The sequence below is a fragment of the Chlorocebus sabaeus genome, chromosome 24, assembly GCF_047675955.1.
Source record: "Chlorocebus sabaeus isolate Y175 chromosome 24, mChlSab1.0.hap1, whole genome shotgun sequence".
NCBI lineage: Eukaryota > Metazoa > Chordata > Mammalia > Primates > Cercopithecidae > Chlorocebus > Chlorocebus sabaeus.
Genome location: NC_132927.1, coordinates 12,018,100 through 12,039,098, shown reverse-complemented (window position 1 = coordinate 12,039,098; position 20,999 = coordinate 12,018,100). Strand labels below are relative to the sequence as shown.

The 20,999-nt window shown below is 36.6% G+C and overlaps 1 protein-coding gene across 8 annotated transcripts in view; it reads left to right on the top strand.

The window, feature by feature from the left end:
- Nucleotides 1-20,999, top strand: part of RALGAPA1 (Ral GTPase activating protein catalytic subunit alpha 1) — a 276,648-nt gene that overhangs the window by 188,739 nt on the left and 66,910 nt on the right. For all 8 annotated transcript variants that reach the window (XM_007986490.3, XM_007986488.3, XM_037983898.2 and 5 more), the window contains 2 exons: nt 861-932; nt 20,159-20,282. In XM_007986490.3, the coding sequence (XP_007984681.1) occupies nt 861-932; nt 20,159-20,282 (196 nt within the window). The remainder of the gene's footprint in view (nt 1-860; nt 933-20,158; nt 20,283-20,999) is intronic.

Genomic DNA, 20,999 nt, shown 5'->3' with positions numbered 1-20,999 from the left:
TCAAGCATTGAAGTAGAGTTCTGCTTGTTTACTTAGTATTTATACTCTTAGTTGATTTAAACTCTTCCACTTATTAGAAGGGAATATCCTCTGCCTTATAGGAAAGCCTCTTATTAGAAGGGAGGAAGGAATATAGGGAAGCCATTTATTAGAAGAGAAGAATATCCTCTGCCTTATAGGAAATGTTATATCTCAGGAACAGTTTGCCATATGGTATGACCAAATATAGGTAATTGCCACTCAGTTATCGTATAAATGCATTCTACTCTGTTTTGCTGTAGAATGGTCCATATGTTGTCCCTTGGGAAAAATTAAAGATGAGAAGCTGTATTTTACTTCAGCAAGCATTGATTTTATGAAAATAATTTGTACATATTTAGCACCCACGGAAGGGATTTGGTAAAATTATTCACTGCTTTGTAGTCTAAAAATTATAAAACAAGGAAGAAAGAAAATTCCATCTGGATTACACTTGCTTACTTGGTAATGATTTAGATTCTGTGAATATTTTATTTCTCATGAGGTACAACTTTCTCACATTTTTATGAGACTCTTGAAAAGAACCTGTAAAGTACTTTTATCCATTTTCCTAGATATGAGTTTAGGAGGCTCACAGCATCTGCAAGGAAAGATTGAAGTGGCCAATTGATATGATCCACTAGCAGAAATGTATGAAGGCCTGGTGGAAATAATGACATATATTCTTTACGTTTTTTTTAGGGTCTGTTCTCCTTTGTGTTAGAAGTATGAAAAGGCAAGAAAAGTATAAAAGTTGCATGAGTAGAGTGGAAAGTATTTCCGGGACTGTCATGTCATTCACTGCAAAGGTGATGAAAATGTTTATAAATCTCTCTATTTAGGAGGAGCTTTCATCTCCTGAAGAAAAATGAAAAGCTACTTAGAGAACTTAGGAACTTGGATTCAAGGCAGTGGTAAGTTGTTGGAAAATCTTCACATAACTACCAACTCTCAGGTATTTCTCTGTTTAGAATAATACTGTGAATAATATTTTAAATAGTGTATAATACTATATTATTGATTTATAACTTTCTGAGCAATAATTTTTTAAGAAAAATTTAGGACTGCATAGAATGTTAGGTATCTTTGAATTGTTTATGCCTCTTTTTTTTTTTTTTTTTTTTTTTTTTTTTTTGAGACAAAGTCTCGCACTGCCGCCCAGGCCGGAGTGCAGTGGCGTGATCTCGGCTCAGCCTCCGGAGTAGCTGGGACTACAGGCACCCACAAACGTGTCCGGCTAATTTTTTTTTTTTTGTATTTTTTAGTGGAGACGGTGTTTCACCGTGTTAGCTAGAATGGTCTCGATCTCCTGACCTCGTGATCTGCCCGCCTCAGCCTCCCAAAGTGCTGGGATTACAGGCTTGAGCCTTCGTGCCCAGCTTGTTTATGCCTTTTTTATGCATTTCAGAATCATCTTTTGAATCACAGAAAACTAATTGGACCTGTAAAATGTCCTTTGGTTTTTCCCATATTTAGACAAACCTTAGTCACATCTCTCATTAATTAAATCCAGTGATTCTGACAGATTGGGAAGCAGGTTTGAAAAAAGCTACCCATAGGAATGCATAGTGAATAAGATGATTCAGGCCATTCCCACATCAAACAATTCTTTATCTTCCTCGTCTCTTCTTTAAAATTTCTGTATTGAGCCATCTTTTCTTGCTCACCTTCAGTTTGAGAAAAGCCTTTTTTTAAATCTATTTGTATTTCTGCTTTCTGCCATCTCTGCCTGCTTTAGGATCGTCTTCAAAAAGTTATCTCCTCTTTATGTTATATTTCTTCTTGTTCCTCTTAATAAACATGTTTGTTATCTGCCTTTAAACAAAACAAAGCATAAAACAAAACTTTCCTCAGTTACTCTACTTTCCAGCTATAGTCCTATTCTCATTCCTTTTACTGCCAAATGTATAGAGAAATATAATCTTTACTCACTTCCTGTAATTTCTAACTGGTTTTGGTTGTTGTTTTTAGCTTTTCTCAAAATGATCTTGGAATAATTATTTGGTTATTACAGAAAATATAAAACAAAAATATAATCTATATAACACTGTACTACTTTTTTTTTTTTACAGAACTGGAATCATAGGGATATTACCAAGTTTTTTGTTTGTTTGTTTGTTTGTGTTGTATTATATTGTGATCATTTCCTCAGTCATTTAGATATTCTCCAAAAATAATCTTTTTTTTTTTTTTTTTGAGACAGAGTCTTGCTCTGTCGCTCAGGCTGGAGTGCAGTGGAGCGATCTCGGCTCACTGCAACCTCCACCTCTCAGGTTCACACCAGTCTCCCGTCTCAGCCTCCTGAGTAGCTGGGACTATAGGCGGATGCCCACCACCACGCCCAGCTAATTTTGTTTTTGTATTTTTAGTAGAAATGGGGTTTCACCATGTTAGCCAGGATAGTCTTGATTGCCTCACCTCGTGATCCACCCACCTTGGCCTCCCAAAGTGCTGGGATTACAGCTGTGAGCCACTGCGCCCAGCCTAAAAATAATCTTTTATGATGCCAAGTTTTATGATTGTTGTACATTTAAGTTGTTTTTAATTTCTTGCCACATGATAGAGTCCTAGCAATAGAATTATTGAGGTCAAATCGTATCAGGATAGTTCATGCCATGTTTATTGTGAAATTGCTTCTATTAAGTAATAATTTGTAATTTCACCAACATTTTATAACAGCACCTGTATAACTTCAACCTGGCCAGCACCGGATACTAATCACCCTTTTTTAACCTTTATAGCTTGAGAAGCAGATCATGGTACCGCTTTAATTTTTTTTTCTTTTTTGCTAGTGATGTTAATATTTTCCATATATTTGTATGAAATTTTCATCTGTTTTCAAATTATCTGTTGGTGTTCTTTTTCTAGTTTTCAATTTAAGAATTTTTCTTAATTGTAAGAACTCTCCGTGTGTGTGTGTGTGTGTGTGTGTGTGTGTGTGTGTGTGACAGAGAGAGAGAGATTAACTTTTGTGCTATTTGTGGGAGCTTTCCTGGTTAGTTGTTTAGTTTTCAGTTTTCAACATCAGATCATTTAACACACATATTTTTTCATTTTATGTATCATTTCTCTCAATTTCCTTCTTTGGATTTCTTGAATTATTTGTTGTGCTTAAACGTTTTGTCTTGAAATCAGTTAAATATTCTAGCACATTTCCTTATTTCTTTCTAGTTGTTTTTGTTTGTTTGTTTTGTTTTGTTTTGTTTGAGACGGAGTCTTCTGTTGCCTAGGTGGGAGTGCAATGGCACAACCTCAGCTGAGTGCAGTCTCCACCTCCCAGGTTCAAGTGATTCATGTGCCTCAGCCTTCTGACCACACATCACACCTGGCTAATTTTGTACTTTTAGTGTAAGAGACAGCATTTTGCCATGTTGGCTAGGTTAGTCTTGTACTCCTAGCCTCAGGTGATTTGCCTGCCTCAGCCTCCCAAAGTGCTGGGATTACAGGCATGCGCCATCGGGCCCAGCCTTTCCTTCTATATCTTTATTTGATTGAGGTGGTAATTATTTTACATTTAATTCTGTATTCATTTTGAAATATATTCTGATTTGTGGAATGATAACTGGAACTGGTTTGGATGTTGAAAAACAGTCTATTTTAATAATTTGTTGAATAAACTATACCTTTGCCATTGATTTGATGCTTCCTTTATTAAATGTTAAGCTCTCTGCTTCACAGCTGTTTATTTCTGTTGCTTTGTCTATCATTTTTATTTTATTTTTTATTTTTGTGGGCACATTGTAGGTGTATATATTTATTTATTTAATTTTTTTTTTTGTATTATACTTTTAAGTTCTAGGGTACAGGTGCACAACGTGCAGGTTTGATACGTACATATACATGTGCCATGTTGGTTTGCTGCACCCATTAACTCATCATTTACATTAGGTATTTCTCGTAGTGCTATCCCTACCCCAGCCCCCAAACCCCCAACAGGCCCCATTGTGTTATGTTCCCCACTCTGTGTCCAACTGATCTCATTGTTCAGTTCCCACCTATGGGTGAGAACATGCGGTGTTTAGTTTTCTATCCTTGTGATAGTTTGCTGAGAGTGATGGTTTCCAGCTTTGTCCATGTCCCTACAAAGGACATTAACTCATCCTTTTTTATGGCTGCATAGTATTCCATGGTGTATATGTGTCACAGTTTCTTAATCCAGTCTATCATTGATGGACATTTGGGTTGGTTCCAAGTCTTTGCTATTGTGAATAGTGTCTCAGTGAACATAGGTGTGCATGTGTCTTTATAGTAGCATGATTTATAATCCTTTGGGTATATCCCCAGTAATGGTATTGCTGGGTCAAATGGTAATTCTAGTTCTAGGTCCTTGAGGAATCGCCACACTGTCTTCCACAATGGTTGAATTAATTTACAGTCCCACCAACAGTGTAAAAGTGTTCCTATTTCTCCACATCCTCTCCAGCATCTGTTGTTTACTGACTCTTTAATGATTGCCATTCTAACTGGCGTGAGATAGTATCTCATTGTGGTTTTGATTTGCATTTCTCTGATGACCAGTGATGATGAGCATTTTTTCATGTGTCTGTTGGCTGCATAGATGTCTTCTTTTGAGAAGTGTCTGTTCAAATCCTTTGCCCACTTTTTGGTGGGGTTGTTTGTTTTTTTTCTTATAAATTTGTTTGAGTTCTTTGTAGATTCTGGATATCAGCCCTTTGTCAGAGGGTAGGTTGTAAAAATTTTCTTCCATTCTGTAGGTTGCCTTTTAACTCTGATGATAGTTTCTTTTACTGTGCAGTAGCTCTTTAGTTTAATTAGATCCCATTTGTCTATTTTGGCTTTTGTTGCCATGGCTTTTGGTGTTTTAGTCATGAAGTCCTAGCCCATGCCTATGTCCTGAATGGTATTTCCTAGGTTTTCTTCTAGGGCTTTTATGGTTTTAGGTCTAACATTTAAGTCTTTAATCCATCTTGAATTAATTTTTGTGTAAGGTGTAAGGAAGAGATCCAGTTTCAGCTTTCTACATATGGCTAGCCAGTTTTCCCAGCACCATTTATTAAATAGGGAATCCTTTCTCCATTTCTTGTTTTTGTCAGGTTTGTCAAAGATGAGATGGTTGTAGATGTATGGTGTTATTTCTGAGGCCTCTGTTCTGTTCTATTGGTCTATATGTCTGTTTTGGTACCAGTACCATGCTGTTTGGGTTACTGTAGCCTTGTAGTATAGTTTGAAGTCAGGTAGCATGATGCCTCCAGCTTTGTTCTTTTTGCTTAGGATTGTCTTGGCAATGCAGGCTCTTTTTTTGTTCCATATGAACTTTAAAGTAGTTTTTTCCAATTCTCTGAAGAAAGTCATTAGTAGCTTGATGGGGATGGCATTGAATCTATAAATTACTCTGGGCAGTATGGCCATTTTCATGGTAGTGATTCTTCCTATCCATGAGCATGGAATATTCTTCCATTTGTTTGTGTCCTCTTTTATTTCGTCAAGCCGTAGTTTGTAGTTCTCCTTGAAGAGGTCCTTCACATCCATTGTAAGTTGGATTCCTAGGTATTGTATTCTCTTTGTAGCAATTGTGAATGGAAGTTCACTCATGATTTAACTATCTTGTTTGTCTGTTAATGATGTATAGGAATGCTTGTGATTTTTGCACATTGATGTTGTATCCTGAGACTTTGCTGGAGTTGCTTGTCAGCTTAAGGAGATTTTGGGCTGAGACGATGGGGTTTTCTGAATATACAATCATGTCATTTGCAAACAGGAACAATATGACTTCCTCTTTTCCTAATTGAATACCTTTTATTTCTTTCTCTTGCCTGACTGCCCTGGCCAGAACTTCCAACACTATGTTGAATAGGAGTGGTGAGAGAGGGCATCCCTGTCTTGTACCAGTTTTCAATGGAAATGCTTCCAGTTTTTGCCCATTCAGTATGGTATTGGCTGTGGGTTTGTCATAAATAGCTCTTGTTATTTTGAGATACGTTCCATCAGTACCTAGTTGACTGAGAGTTTTTAGCATGAAGGGCTATTGAATTTTGTCGAAGGCCTTTTCTGCATCTATTGAGATAATCAGGTGGTTTTTGTCATTGGTTCTGTTTATGTGATGGATTATGTTTATTGTTTTGCGTATATTGAACCAGCCTTGCATCCCAGAGATGAAGCTGTCTTGATGGTGGTGAATAAGTTTTTTGATTTGCTGCTGGATTCGGTTTGCCAGTATTTTATTGAGGATTTTCGCATTGATGTTCATCAGGGCTATTGGTCTAAAATTCTCTTTTTTTGTTGTGTCTCTGCCAGGCTTTGGTATCAGGATGATGCTGGCCTCATAAAATGAGTTACGGAGGATTCCCTCTTTTTCTGTTGATTGGAATAGTTTCAGAAGGAATGGTACCAGCTCCTCTTTGTACCTCTGGTAGAATTTGGCTGTGAATCCGTCTGGTCCTGGACTTTTTTTCGTTGGTAGGCTATTAATTATTGCCTCAATTTCAGAGCCTGTAATTGGTCTATTCAGAGATTCAGCTTCTTCTTGGCTTAGTCCTGGGAGGGTGTATGTATCCAGGGATTTACCATTTCTTGTAGATTTTCTAGTTTATTTGCATAGAGGTGTTTATAGTATTCTCTGATGGTAGTTTGTACTTTTGTGGGATTGGTGGTGATATCCACTTTATCATTTTTTATTGTGTCTATTGATTCTTATCTCTTTTCTTCTTTATTAGTCTTGTTAGCAGTCTATCAATTTTGTTGATCTTTTCAAAAAACCAGGTCCTGGATTCATTGATTGTTTTGAAGGAATTTTTTATGTCTCTATCTCTTTAAGTTCTGCTCTGATCTTAGTTATTTCTTGTCTTCTGCTTGCTTTTGAATTTATTTGCTCTTGCTTCTCTAGTTTTTTAATTGTGATGTTAGGGTATCGATTTTAGATCTTTCCTGCTTTCTCTTGTGGGCACTTATTGCTATAAATTTCCCTGTAGGTGTATATATTTAATGGAGTACATAAGATGTTTTCATACAGACATGCAATGTCTAATAATCACATCATGGAAAATGAGGTATTCATTCTTTTTGTTATGTTCTAGTTGTACTCTTTTATTTATTTGTCTTTTTTTCATGTAATCTTGCTCCTTCTAACACTTAGTCTTCTGGTTAGATTTGTGTATCATTTTTGTGTAACTATTACATTGTTTAATATAGCTTTATAGTATATTTTAATATCTGATAGACCAAGTCGTCTTCTTCACCCCACCACACACATTATTCCTCTTTTCTTTGATATTCTCACCTACTTATTCTTCCAGATACATTTAAAATTATGCTGCTGTTTTTCAGGAAAAAAAGTCCCATTGGTATTTGATTGGATTTTCAGTTAAACTCTCATGAAGAAAAAGCAGAGCACCATTATAATCATCAGTCTTCCCATTCATAATTATAGTATATTTTCATTTATTCTGAGACCCAGACATTGCTTATTTGTATATTTCTAGGTGTTTTATTGTTTTGTTGATATTCTGAATAGGATTTTTCCCCCATTACATTTTCTAGGTTTTTCTATTTTTAATATTTAGTTTACAAACACTGAAGTGAATTCTCTTATTGATTTTAAACGTTTTATTGTCTGTCTCAGGATTTGTCTAGATATGTAATCATTATCTACAGATAATCTCCTTTCTAGTAGTTATGCTTGTTTTTGCTTATATCATGTCTTATTGCACTGACCAGAACTTGCAGGATAGTGTTTAATAGTATAGTAACAGTGGACATCCTTGTCTTTGCTGATTTTAATGAAAACAGCTCTTCTATTTCATCATTAAGGAAGATACTAGTTACTAGTTTTAAAAAGATAATTTTTATTATGCTGAGAAAGTACCCTGTTTTCTAGGAGGTCTTATATGGAAACGATGTTAAATTATATCAAAATTATTTTCAGCATCTATTCAAATTTTCATATAGTTTTGGTTTTTTAACTAATTGGTGTATATTGCATTTTAATATCACTAGACTGCTAATATCAAATGATATTTGCATTTTTGAGATAAACCCTGCCTGATCTTTTGGCTTCCCATTGTGGTAGATTTACCAGAATTTCATTTTGAGTTCAGGTATAGTCTACTATTAGCAAATTATGTAGTTATTTTTTGTCCTGTTCCTGTTATGTTTTTAGAATTGAGGTTATACCCAGCTTCATAACATGAATATTACCTGTTGCTTAAAATTTTGGAAGAAATCATAAAATTTCTAATTTTTCTTTCAGTTTGTTTCATCTTATTACTCTTCTCAGGTTTTCTTTTAGTTCTTGGGGAAATTTTACTTTTTTTGTTTGTTTTCTATTTTCTAAAAATCCATTTCATTGAGACTTCTAAATAGATACTAGTAGAGATTCATACATGGTGTTATAATTTTTATTAGATTTCCTTTTTCATTTTTGTTTTTTGGGTTTTTTTTTTAAATTTTGTTGATGCAGACAATCTACTTAGTCTTTTCAAAGAAACAGATCCTAATTTGTTACATTCTGTTATGTTCTATTTCTAACTCATTATTTTGTTTTGTTTTTTTCTTTTTTATAAAGTTTATTTCCTTTTCTTATATCTGGAATTGATTTCTATGTATCTTTGTTTTATTCTTTAACAATGAAATAATCTTAGACTGTAAATTCCACACCCCTCTCCGCCCCCTGCCCCCGCCACAGGACAGAGTTTTGCTATTGTCACCGAGGCTGGAGTGCAATGACATATCAGGTCACTGCAGCCTCTGCCTTCAGGATTCAGGTAATTCTCTTGCCTCAGCCTCCCGAGTAGCTGTTTACAGGCATGCGCCACCATGCCTGGCTAATTTTTGTATTTTTAGTAGAGATGGGGTTTCACCATATTGGCCAGGCTGGTCTCGAACTCCTGACCTTAAGTGATCTGCCTGCCTCAGCCTCCCAAAGTGCTGGGATTACAGGCATGAGCCACTGTGCCCGACCTAATTTTTGTATTTTTAGTAGAGACGGGGTTTCACCATGTTGGCCAGACTGGTCTGTAACTCCTGGCCTTAGGTGATCCGCCCACCTCAGCATCCCAAAGTGCTGGGATTATAGGTGTGAGCCACACTCCCAGTCCCCATCTTGTCCATTCTTGAAGTCTCAGCTTAAACATCACTTTATATGGAAAGCTTTACGTTAATCTACTCCTATGCTTCACCTTCCTTCCCAGACTATGTTTGAATCTCCTTCCATATGCTTTCACAGAACCCTGTAACATGTCCCTGTCATAGCATTTATCATATTGCATAGTTATTATTATCATTATTGTTTAGCTATTCTTATTCTTTCCAAGACGATTATAAGAACTCTCTTAGTAGTCTGTGGGTTCTCAATTCTGATTGTTCTCCATAACAGTTTATCTTGGTACTAGATGGTCAAGTCCTTGGGAACAGGAATCATATCACTTTTTCTGTCTTGCTTACCTCAGAACAATATAGCTCCTACCTCTACTGCTATATTGAAACTGTCTTTCTGAAGGTTAGTATCCTGACCATCAAGTCTAAAGTTCTTTTCGTCCTCACCAGCCTCATTCATTTACCTAATTAAACTTAAATTTAACTTCATAGGTGTGTGTGGTGTTTAGATTTACAAAAGAACTGATAGGAAAGTACAGAGTTTCCATATATTCTCCATTCCCCCTGTACAGTTTCCCCTATTATTTACATCTTACATTAGTGTCTGAAGTCCAAAGTTTACATTAGGGTTCATTCTTTGTATTGGTTTTGATAAATGTGTACTGACATGTATCTACCATTAGAGTATCACACAGAAGAGTTTCACTGCTCTAAAAATCTATTGTATATTAAATCCCCTAAATATCTAATACTGTTATCTATTCTGTCTTTAAAATTCTCTCGATCATTTTAAAGTCCTCTCCCCCAACTTCTATGACACTAAAATTACTCAGTTCAACTCCTAATTCTCTGATTATTTCAGGTCTTCACTGGTTCATTTTCTGTTTCTTACCTTCAAAACATAGGTATCTCCCTCATTTTTCTTTTACCTGCCTCTCTACTATCATTCTTGGTCACATTTCTTTTCAAAATGAGATCTTCCTCCTGATTGTTATATTTATGTTTAGAAGTACCCTTTGAGACTTACCCAAATTTAACCATTTCCTTTCCCTTGCCTTTAGGTTTTCATAATCATGATGTCCATTCTTCTTCTTATCTCTCAATTATGTCTCTTCTTACCTTTACGGCTCCCATCTCATTGATTCCTGTCCTTATCCCTTCTTTCCAAAACACTTTTAACAACTGTCTAAGTACTCTGTGGGATCTCATCTCCTGACTCTTCCCCATCTAGACAATCTGGACCACTGACATAATCTTTCTAACATAAAAATTTGATGTTCATAAGAACACTCCTTAGTGACTCCCTGATAATGCCTGACCAGATCCTTCAGTCTAGAGCTCAATCTGTACCAGCCATCTTGGCTATTCAGTTTCTTTAAATTACCTTTTTTATTTCTTGGCTCGTGCTAAACTGCCTCCATTCTCATACATACCTTGAATGAATTGTGGTATGAATACATACCTCAATTCTTATACAAACCTCCATTCTCATACATACCTTGAAGGGGAGACATTGCCTTGAGGCAGCATAAATTTTTTTATACACTAAATTAAATGAATGCGTGGCATTTATTTGTTTGCTTTTTAAAAATAATTTAAAAGAAAACTACATATTTTTTTAATACAATGAGCTCAAGTAAAAATTCATTCTAATTATATGACAGTAAGACAGCTTTTGAGCTTTCTTAAACCAGGAAACCCGGAAACAAACCTGATTACTTGTCTAGGGAGGACTAGGGAGGAAGAAAATGAAAGATTACTTTGTTAGCAGACTTACCTCACTAAACCATTTATAGATTATTTTCTTTGCCTAGACTAATTGTTTCCTATTCCTTGTGGTTGAACCACCAGAGTTTTAAATTTCAAATCACAAAATGATATGTATTATTTTATTGCAAAGTATATACAGGGATTTAGAAATGCTTAAAACTTGACAGATGTCACTTTGAGTTTCCGGTAGTGAGCTAATAATATTTTGCCAGTACTATACATATTCTTATAGAACATTTGTAGTTGCAAGTTCACTAATTTTAATTATTTTTTCTAATACATTTGCCTCATTATTCACTATTGTGGCGCATATTAATCTAATGATAATACAACAAACATTTTAGCAGCCATAGTTAGTAAGTAGAAAAATAAGAAGGAATAGTGAAAGATTAATTGACATAAAGTGCAGCTGAACTCTGCTTCTCTTTTATTGCATTTTAAAGATTCATTTTCTGGTTTTTTCCTATATGGCACATATACTTCTCTCAACTTTTAAATTTATATAGTATTAGATGAAGATTTCTATCCAGCTCTTCCCAATTTTATAAATTATTGTGTATAAGCTCTAATTGATAGCCCTTTTCCTGAAAAAGCAAAAACACTGAGAAGTTTTTTTCTTTCACAATTAGAATTTACACATAATAGATTATGCTTTCAAATTAAAATTTTAATAGTTTGACTGAGACATAATTTACAATACAATTAATTCATTTAAAATGTACATATTTTTAGTATATTCACAGGGTTGTACGACTATCACCCCAATCTAATTTTTAGGTTATTTTACTTCCTCTGAAAAGAAACCTGGTATCCATTACCCACCAGTCCCTTTCTTTCCTCCTGTCCCTAGATAACACATATCTACTTTCTGTCTCTATAAATTTGCCTATTCTGGACACTTCATATAAATGGAATCAAATAATATATGGGTTTTTGTGGCAGCTTTTCTTAGCATGGTGATTTCAAAGTTCATTCATGATGCAGCATGTTTCTACTTTATTTCTTTTTATTACCAGAAACCATTTCATTATATTGATAAATATCTGTTTATCCATTCATCAGTTGATGGACGTTTCAGTTGGTTTCACTTTTGGGCTAATATGAATAATGCTGCTGTGAACATTCATGTTCAGTTTTTTGTGTGGACATGTTTTGAATATATACCTAGGAGTAGAATTGCTGGATGATATGATAACTCTCTGTTTCACCATTGGAGGAACTGCAAACTGTTTTACACACCAGCTGTACCATTTTACATTCCCACCAGTGATATATGAGTGTTACATACTCTCCATGCCCTAGCCTATACTTGTTATTGTCATTCTTTTTTATTATACTCACCTTAGTGGATATGAAGTGGTATCTTGTGAGTTTGTGGGACTTTTTTAGTATTGATTTTTCCTGTACAGCTTTGATCAGCCTAAAATATCTCATGATTTTGATTTGCATTTCCCTAATGACTTATCATGAGTATTTTTCATTGCTATGATAATTGGCTATGTATATGTTGTTTGAAAAAATGTCTATTTAAATGTGTACTGGGTTGAATAGTATTCTCTCAGAATCTCATGTCCACCCTGAAACTCAGAGTTCAATTTGGAAGTAGAGTTTTCAGTTATGATGAGGTCACACTGTACTAGATTTGGCCCTAAATCTGATTACTTGTGTCCTTATAAGAAAGCCATGTGAAGAAACACTTCTGCATACAGAGGAAAGATGCCTTTGTAAAGATGGAGGCAGAAATTGTAGTCATAGAGCCACAAGCCAAGTAATGCTGAAGAATTGTCAGCAACAACTGGAATATTAGAAGAGGCAAGGAAGGATGCTCCCCTACAACCTTTAGAAGGAGCATGGCCCTGTGCCTTGATTTCTGACTTTTAGCATGCAGCACTGTGAGAGAATAAATATTTTTTGTTGAGAGCAACCTAGTTTGCGTAATTTGTTACAGAAACCCTAGGAAAATAATACAAACATCTTTGCCTATTTTTTAAATTGGGTTATGTGACCGGGCATGGAGGCTCACACCTGTAATCCCAGCACTTTGGAAGGCCAAGGCGGGCAGATAACATGAGGTCAGGAGTTCAAGACCAGCCTGGCCAACATAGTGAAACCCCGACTCTACTAAAAATGCAAAAATTAGCCAAGTATGGTGGTGCACACCTGTAATCCCTGTTACGCAGGAGGCTGAGACACAAGAATCACTTGAACCCAAGAGGCAGAGGCTGCAGTGAGCTGACATTGTGCCACTGCACTCCAGCCTAGATGACAGAGGGAGACTCCATCTCAAAAAAAAAAAGTGAATAAAATAAAAAATAAAATAGAATTGGGCTTTTACTACTGACTTTAAAGTCCTTTGTATGTGTGTTCTAGATACAAGTTCTTTATCAGATATATGATTTGCAGTTTTTTTCTCATTCTGTAAATTGTCATTTCACTTTCACGATGGTATCATTCATAGCACAAAAAATTTAATTTTGATAAAGTTCAGTTTGCCTATTTTTCTTTTGTCACTTGTGCTTTTTGTGTTGTATTTAAGAAGACTTTGCTTAGGCCGGGCGTGGTGGCTCATGCCTATAATCCCAGCACTTTAGGAGGCCAAGGCGGGCGGATCACGAGGTCAGGACATCGAGACCATCCTGGCTAACATGGTGAAACCCCGTCTCTACTAAAAATACAAAAAAAATAGCTAGGTGTGGTGGTGGGTGCCTGTAGTCCAGCCACTTAGGAGGCTGAGGCAGGAGAATGGCGTGAACCTGGGAGGCAGAGCTTGCAGTGAGCCAGGATTGCACCACTACACTCCAGCCTGGGCGACAGAGCAAGATTCCGTCTCAAAAAAAAAAAAAAAAGACCTTGCCTAATATAAGATCCTTTGGGTTTTTTTTTTTTTTTTTAATGAGTTTTATAGTTTCAGCCCTTACATTTTTGATTTATGAGTCATTTGATTCAATTTTTTATATGGTGTAAGAATCTGACTTCATTTTTTTTTTTTTTTTTTTTTAAACAGAGTCTCATTCTGTCACCCAGGCTGGAGTACAGTGGCGCAGTCACAGCTCACTGCAACCTCAACCTCCTGGGCTCAAGTGATCTTCCTGCGTCAGCCTCCCAGGTAGCTGGGACTGCAGGCGCATGCCACCATGCCTGGCCAATTTTTAAATTTTTGTAGAGATGAGGTCTCATTTTGTTGCCTAGGCTGATCTTGAGCTCCTGTGCCCCAGCAATCTTCCTAACGGCCTCCCAAAGTGCTGGGATTACAGGTGTGAGCCATTGTGCCTGGCCCCAACTTCATTCTTTTTCATGTAGATATCTAGTTGTCCCGGTATCATTTGTTGAAAACACTATTTATTGAAATGTCTTGATTCCATTATCAAAAAGCTATTAACTATAAATATGAGTTTATTTCTGATCACATGATTCTGTTCCACTGATTTTTGTCTCATCTTGCGTCAGTACTATGAGTGCTTTGATGACTTTTGTAGCAAGTTTTGAAATCAAGAAGTATGAGTTCTCCAATTCCATTCTTTTTCAAGATTGTTTTGGCCATTTTGGGGCTATTACATTTTCCTGTGAATTTTAGGATGAGCTTGTCAATTTCAGAGGGTTTTTTTTTTCCTTTTTTCTCTTTTTATTTTTAGTGGGGATAGAGTCTCACTCTTTTGCCCAGCCTGGAGTGCAGTGGCATGATCAGAGCTCACTGCAGCCTGGAATTCCTGAGCTCAAGTGATCCTCCCACCTCACCTCATTCTCCCCAGTAGCTAGGACTACAGGCATGTGCCACCATGCCCGGCCAATTTTTTTTTTTTTTTTTTTTTTTGTAGAGATGGGGTCTCACTGTGTTGCCTGGGCTGGGTGTTTTTCTCTTTTCTTTTTCTTTTTTTTTTTTTCTTTTTTGAGTTGGAGTCTCACTCTGTTGCCAGGCTGGAGTGCAGTGGCACGATCTTGGGGCTCACTGCATCCTCCACCTCCCGGGTTCAAGAGATTCTCCTGCCTCAGCCTCCCGAGTAGCTGGGACTACAGGCACATACAACCACACCCAGCTAATTTTTGTATTTTTAGTAGAGATGAGGTTTTACCATGTTGGCCAGGATGGTCTCGCCCTCTTGATCTCTTAAGCTCATGATCCACCTGCCTTGGCCTCCCTAAGTGCTGGGATTACAGGTGTGAGCCACCATGCCTGGCCCCAGGCTGGTCTTAAACTCCTGGCCTCAAGCAGTCCTCCTGCCTGAGCCTCACAAAGTGTTGGGATTACAGGCATGAGCGACCACACTCAGCCAAACTTGCCAATTTCTATTATCAAAGGCAGCTGGGATTTTGATAGGGATTACATTAAATCTGTAGATAAGTTTGGGGGATGCTATCATCTTAACAATATTAAGTCTTTAGGCCCATGAACATGAGTGTTTTTAAATGTAGATCTTTAATTTCTTTCAACAGTGTTTTATAATTTTCAAAATATAAGTTTTGCTCTTCACAGTAAATTTATACTCAAGTATTACTCTTTTTGGTGCTATTATAAAAGGATTTTTAAAATTTTGTTTTTTGTTTTTGGATTGTTTATTGCTAGTGTATAGAACTTCAGTTTTTGTATATTTGATCTTATATCTTGCAGCCTTGCTGAACTTGTTTATTAGCTCTAAGAACCTTTTTAGCAGATTCCTTAGGATTTTCTATATAAAAAATCACCTCATGTGCAAGTCAGATATTTTTACTTCTTCCTTTCTAATCAAATTATTAATTCAAAGTCTTCATTTGTTATAGGTCTATTCGGGTATTCTGTTTCTTTTTAAGGTTGGTTTTAGAAATTGTGTCTTTCGGCCGGATGCCGAATCTGTAATCCCAGCACTTTGGGAGGCCGAGGCGGCGGATCACGAGGTCAGGAGATCATAACCATCCTGGCTAACATGGTGAAACCCCATCTCTACTGAAAATACAACAAATTAGCCTTGTGTGGTGGCAGGCGCCTGTAGTCCCAGCTACTCGGGAGGCTGAGGCAGGAGAATGGCATGAACCCGGGAAGCAGAGCTTGCAGTGAGCAGAGATCGTACCACTGCACTCCAGCCTGGGCGACAGAGCGAGACTCCATCTCAAAAAAAAAAAAAGAAATTGTGTCTTTCTTGGAATTTGTTCATTTTATCTAATTTAATTTGTTGACATACAAAGGCTTATAGCATTTCCTTATAATATTTTTTATTCCTGTAAAATATTTAGTGGTGTCCCTTCTTTCTTTCCTGATAGTCGTTTTGAGTCTTTTTTTATTGCTCAGTCTAGCTAAAGATGGCTAATTTTGTTGATCATCTTAAAGAGCCAACTTTTGGGTTCATTGATTTTTTTTCTCTATTGTTTTTCTCTTCTATTTTATTTATTTCCACTGTAGTCTTTATTATTTTCTTTTCTTTCTTCTGCTTGCTTTGAATTTAGTTGCTTTTTTTTTTTTTTTTTTTTTTTTTGGAGACAGGGTCTCACTGTGTCACCCAGGCTGGAGTGCAATGGCACAGTCATGGCTCACTGCAGCCTGGAACTCCCAGGCTCAAGTGATCCTCCCCAAGTAGCTGGGACCACTGGTGTGCACCATCACACCCAGCTGGTTTTTTTCTTTTTGTAGGGATGGGGTCTCACTGTATTGCCTAGGGTGATCTCGAACTCCTGGGCTCAAGCAGTTTTTCTACCTTGGCCTCCGCAAGCACTAGGATTACAGGTATGAATCACTGTGCCAGTTTTGTAAGGTGGAGGGTTTGGTTATTGGTATGAAATCTTTTTTAAAACTTTTTTTTCTTTCATTCTCAAAGGAAGTGAATGAAATCTTTTTTAATAGAGGCATTTAGATCTGTAAATTTCCCAATGAGCACTGCTTTACTTATAGGCCACATTTTCATTCATTCTCTTTTTATTTTCATTTTTTATTTTCATTCATCTCTAAGTATTTTCTCATTTCCCTTGAGATTTATTCTTTGACCCACTGGTAATTTAGGAGTATATTGTTACATTTTCACACATTTGTGAATTACCCAAATTTTCTTTCATTGATTTCTACTTTCATTCCATTGTGGATAAAAAATATACCTTGTGTGATTTCAAATTGTTTAAATTTATCAAGGCTTGTTTTATGGTCTATCCTGGAAATTGTTTCACATATGCTTGAGAAGAATGTGTTTTTGCTACTGTAAGATAGAGTATTCTGTAGATGTCAGGTAGGTCTGGTTGTCATATTATTGTTCCAGTCTTCTGTTTCCTTGTTGATATTTTCTAGTTGTTCTGTCCATTATTGAAAGTGGGATATTAAAATCTTCAACTATTATTGAGGAAATGTCTGTTTCTGCCTTCAGTTCTGTCTTTGTTTTGCATCATGTATTTTGGGGCTCTGTTTTTGGGTACATATATGTTTGTAATTTTCATCTTTTCCTGTTAGTTTGACCTTGTATCATTTGAAATATCTGTATCTCTAACATTTTTTGTTTTAAAGTCTTATTTTAGTATAGCCACTGTAGCTCTTTTGGTTTCTATTTTATGGTACTTGTTTCTACTCCTTTGACTTCAACTTTATCTGTGTCTTTGAATCCAAAAATATATTGTTGGTTGTTGTTTGCTTGTTCATTTGTTTATTTTCTAGCAACTTGGTCTCCCCACAGTAATTAGCCTCTGATCTCCCTGCTCAGATTTTTTAAAAATTGTTTTTCTTTTAGCCTGGCTAATGAGGGGTCTTCCCTGGATTATCACATACTTATTGGTCAAAATTTGTGCTTAGTCCTCCTTACCAGTTTGATTTTTTTTTCCCCCTTACCATTTGATTTTTATCATTTACTGTGGGATGTGTGTGGCTTGGAGACTGCTATCACAGTTGAGAGTGTGTTTGTTTTTTTGTCCCACATTCACCAGGAGACTAATAGCTTGAAGGTTCACTCCTGATTACTCCAAAGAGGGTACAGCTTTGGGTATGCACACAGTCTTCCAGACTGCAAGGAATGACTGGATGTTATTTTTAAGTCTTAGCTTCCCAGGAGTCGACCCTGAGTTCAGGTTATTCAGTGCCAGTGAGGATTTACCTTGTTTTGATAAGTCTCTGTGTGACTTGGGGAATGCTTTCATGTCTGTCCATCCTACATCTTACTCTAATTGTTCCTTATTGGGTGCAGCCTAGTGCATGTGCACAGGATTTTTGACCTCCAAAATTGACTGTGATTCCCCAAAGGGTACTTCTTGGCTGTCTCATTTCCTGATTCTATTAAAGTTCTGGCTGTTTTGCTTGTCATAGGGCTGCCAGCTTCTCTTAATTGCTTTCCTCCAAGCTCTGTTGCAAATAATGTCAGCCCTTTCAGGCAGAACTGCTACAGAGTTCTTTGTCCTTATAACCTACCTTGCACCCTGGGCAAAACCTATCTCTCACTACACCTGACCTGGGGTCACGGATCAGCTTTTCCTGGAGTGACAGGGTCACTCTACAAGTCAGCACCTGGAAGGAGTTGGCAGTCCCTGGTCTTAGCTCGCTCTCCTGGCAGAAACTCTACCCTGTGAGCAAGCTAGAATGGAGAAGATTGAGACCCTCAACGTTTTGCTCCTGGAGCTTCTGCCCTAAGAGAGGGAGGGAAGGAGAGGAGACCTGGTTCTTTCAGCCACACCTATCTAAAATAGATCTTCTGTAACATGGGGCTGAAGAAGGATGAGAAATGCCTCTAATAACCTGTCTCTTCCATGGGGAAACCATAGCTCCAGATTGGAAGCTGGAGAGAGAGGGAACCTCTATCTTCTAGGCCTGAGTAGGATGCCCAGGGCAAAACTTCTGCAACATTGAGCTGAGGGAGTGGGGCAAGGAAACAAGTTGTAATTCATATATCAAAAGCTCTGTGTTGTTACTGAGATTTACTGAGTTTTCTTGAATGAATGTTTCACTGTTTGCTCTGTGACTTTAGGACAGTATACAGGGACTTAAAATAATGTTTTAAATTTTTTCAACAGATAAGCTGTGTTTTGCTTGGGAGAGAGGCTGTGTAGATCCTTATTCTGCAGATTTGGAAGTCTCCCCATTCCCACATCATATTTTACTGCTTACACTAGCATATCTTGATGACACATCTGATACACTGAAAGTTTGCCTATGTGCTCATCATCTAAAGTAAAATATTCCATTATTGAAAGCAGTTGAAACATCTTTCTTGCTGATATTGAACCTACTATCATGATTTGGTAACTTGCTCCAGATGTGTGGGAAAATTCGGTTGTCAGACTCAATTTTTTAAAGAACTTTAATTCTTATTTACTTGTTGTTGTTGTTGTTGCAGGGTTTGTTTGTTTTTTTAATTCCTACATGATATAGTAGTGAAAACTTTACTAATGGTCTTAAAGTTTTTTAACCCAAGCTTTGTTAAATCAACCTAAAGTAAATGTAGCATGACTTAGTTTGGAAAGCCAAATTGCAAAGCTAAATTTCAAACAAGAAATGTGCTTTTATGAACACTTAATTTTAGAGAGAACTAAAAATAAAATGTCTAAGAACTTGGCTGTTACTCCATACAGTTTTATATTTGTAAACAAACTGCATAACTATGCTTTCATCAACGTTGGACCACATATACGACAGTAGTCTCATAAGATTAGAATACCTTGTTTTTGCTGCGCCCTTTTTGTTTATGTGTATTTATATACACAAATACTTAATATGTTACAATTGCCTACAGTATTCCTACAGTAACATGTTGTACAGATTTGTAGCTTAGCAACAATAGGCTATACCTGATAGCCAAGGTTGTGTAGTAGTCTGTACCATCTAGGTTTATGTGAGTACATCTATAATGTTCATACAATAACAGAATTGCCTGAAGACACATTTCTCAGAATGTATCCCTGTTGTTAAACAACACTTAACTGTGGGTGTTTCTTCTACATTGTAAGTACTTTGAAGGATTGGATCCTTTCTCACTCATCTCTGTACTCCTACCTAGTTCTAAAATGCAGTCCCTTCAACCATGGGATTCGGCTACATTGCAAAACAGACAATTCTTGAGATGCTTTATGTATTCACACCTATGTGTCCTTCCTGATGATCTTTCTCTTCATTTGTCGAATATTTCTCACCTTCATCTAACTCAATTTAATCTTCTTTAAGTTTCTGTTTCTGCAGTCAAAAATGATCATGCCTGTCTTTGATTCCAATGGCAATTTTGTAGTAATTTTTTACTTACGTTGCATTTATATCTCCTTCTGTAGACTATAAGATCTAATCCTTTTTAATCTTTTTATTGCTACATACTTTGTACATAGAACTTAATTGTTGGATGAATGAGTAGATAAAATGGTGATTAAACGAGTGGTGTAATCTTTTGTTTTATAGCCGAGAGACACACAAGATTGCAGTATTTTATGTTGCTGAAGGACAAGAAGACAAACACTCCATTCTCACCAATACAGGAGGAAGTCAAGCATATGAAGATTTTGTAGCTGGTCTTGGTTGGGAGGTATTATTTTTAAATTATACGAAATATTTATGTTTGGAAGCATAAGGTTTTTTTTCTTTCTTTTTTTCCTAGCTTATTATAGAAGCATTATTTTAGGAGATACAACAGCTTAACAACTAATTTGTTATTGTTTCTGCCTTCCATTTTGTCTGCACATACAGCAGCAGTTGGGACTTTGAAAGGAAAGGTGTTGACTATTTTATGAGACAGTATATTGTGAAAGAGTACTAAACTCATAGGTTTATAAGATCTGGATTTTCCTTACAGCTGTGACCACTGGACTGGTGGTCTTCAAACTAGGACCTTATGGCTACACAAAGGCTTTCCAGGAATATGTGGGTATACATAGTTTTGAGGAAATTAGCTTCCAGATCCTCAAGTTTACCAAAACTAATGCCAGAAAACCCTTCTGCAGTCTCTTGTCTCTCATTTACTTTGTAAAAGAAAGGCATACTACTCACCCACCCCAAATCGTACAGTGTCCCAGAGGGTTTTAGCACCAACAAAATAGACAGTTCTAGTGGGTATACTTTCAGGAGAAAGTCCCTGCCAGCAAAACAAGAAATTTTGAAAGGTGTTATACTTTATGTCATTCAAGAAACCAACCCATGTCAAGATTCCTGTACCAAATCTGTCTATCTTAGAATTATAACTCAGAAGGTAGGTATTTGTCATAAGGATTTGGATGAATATGTTTATTTGAATTGAAAAATGAAG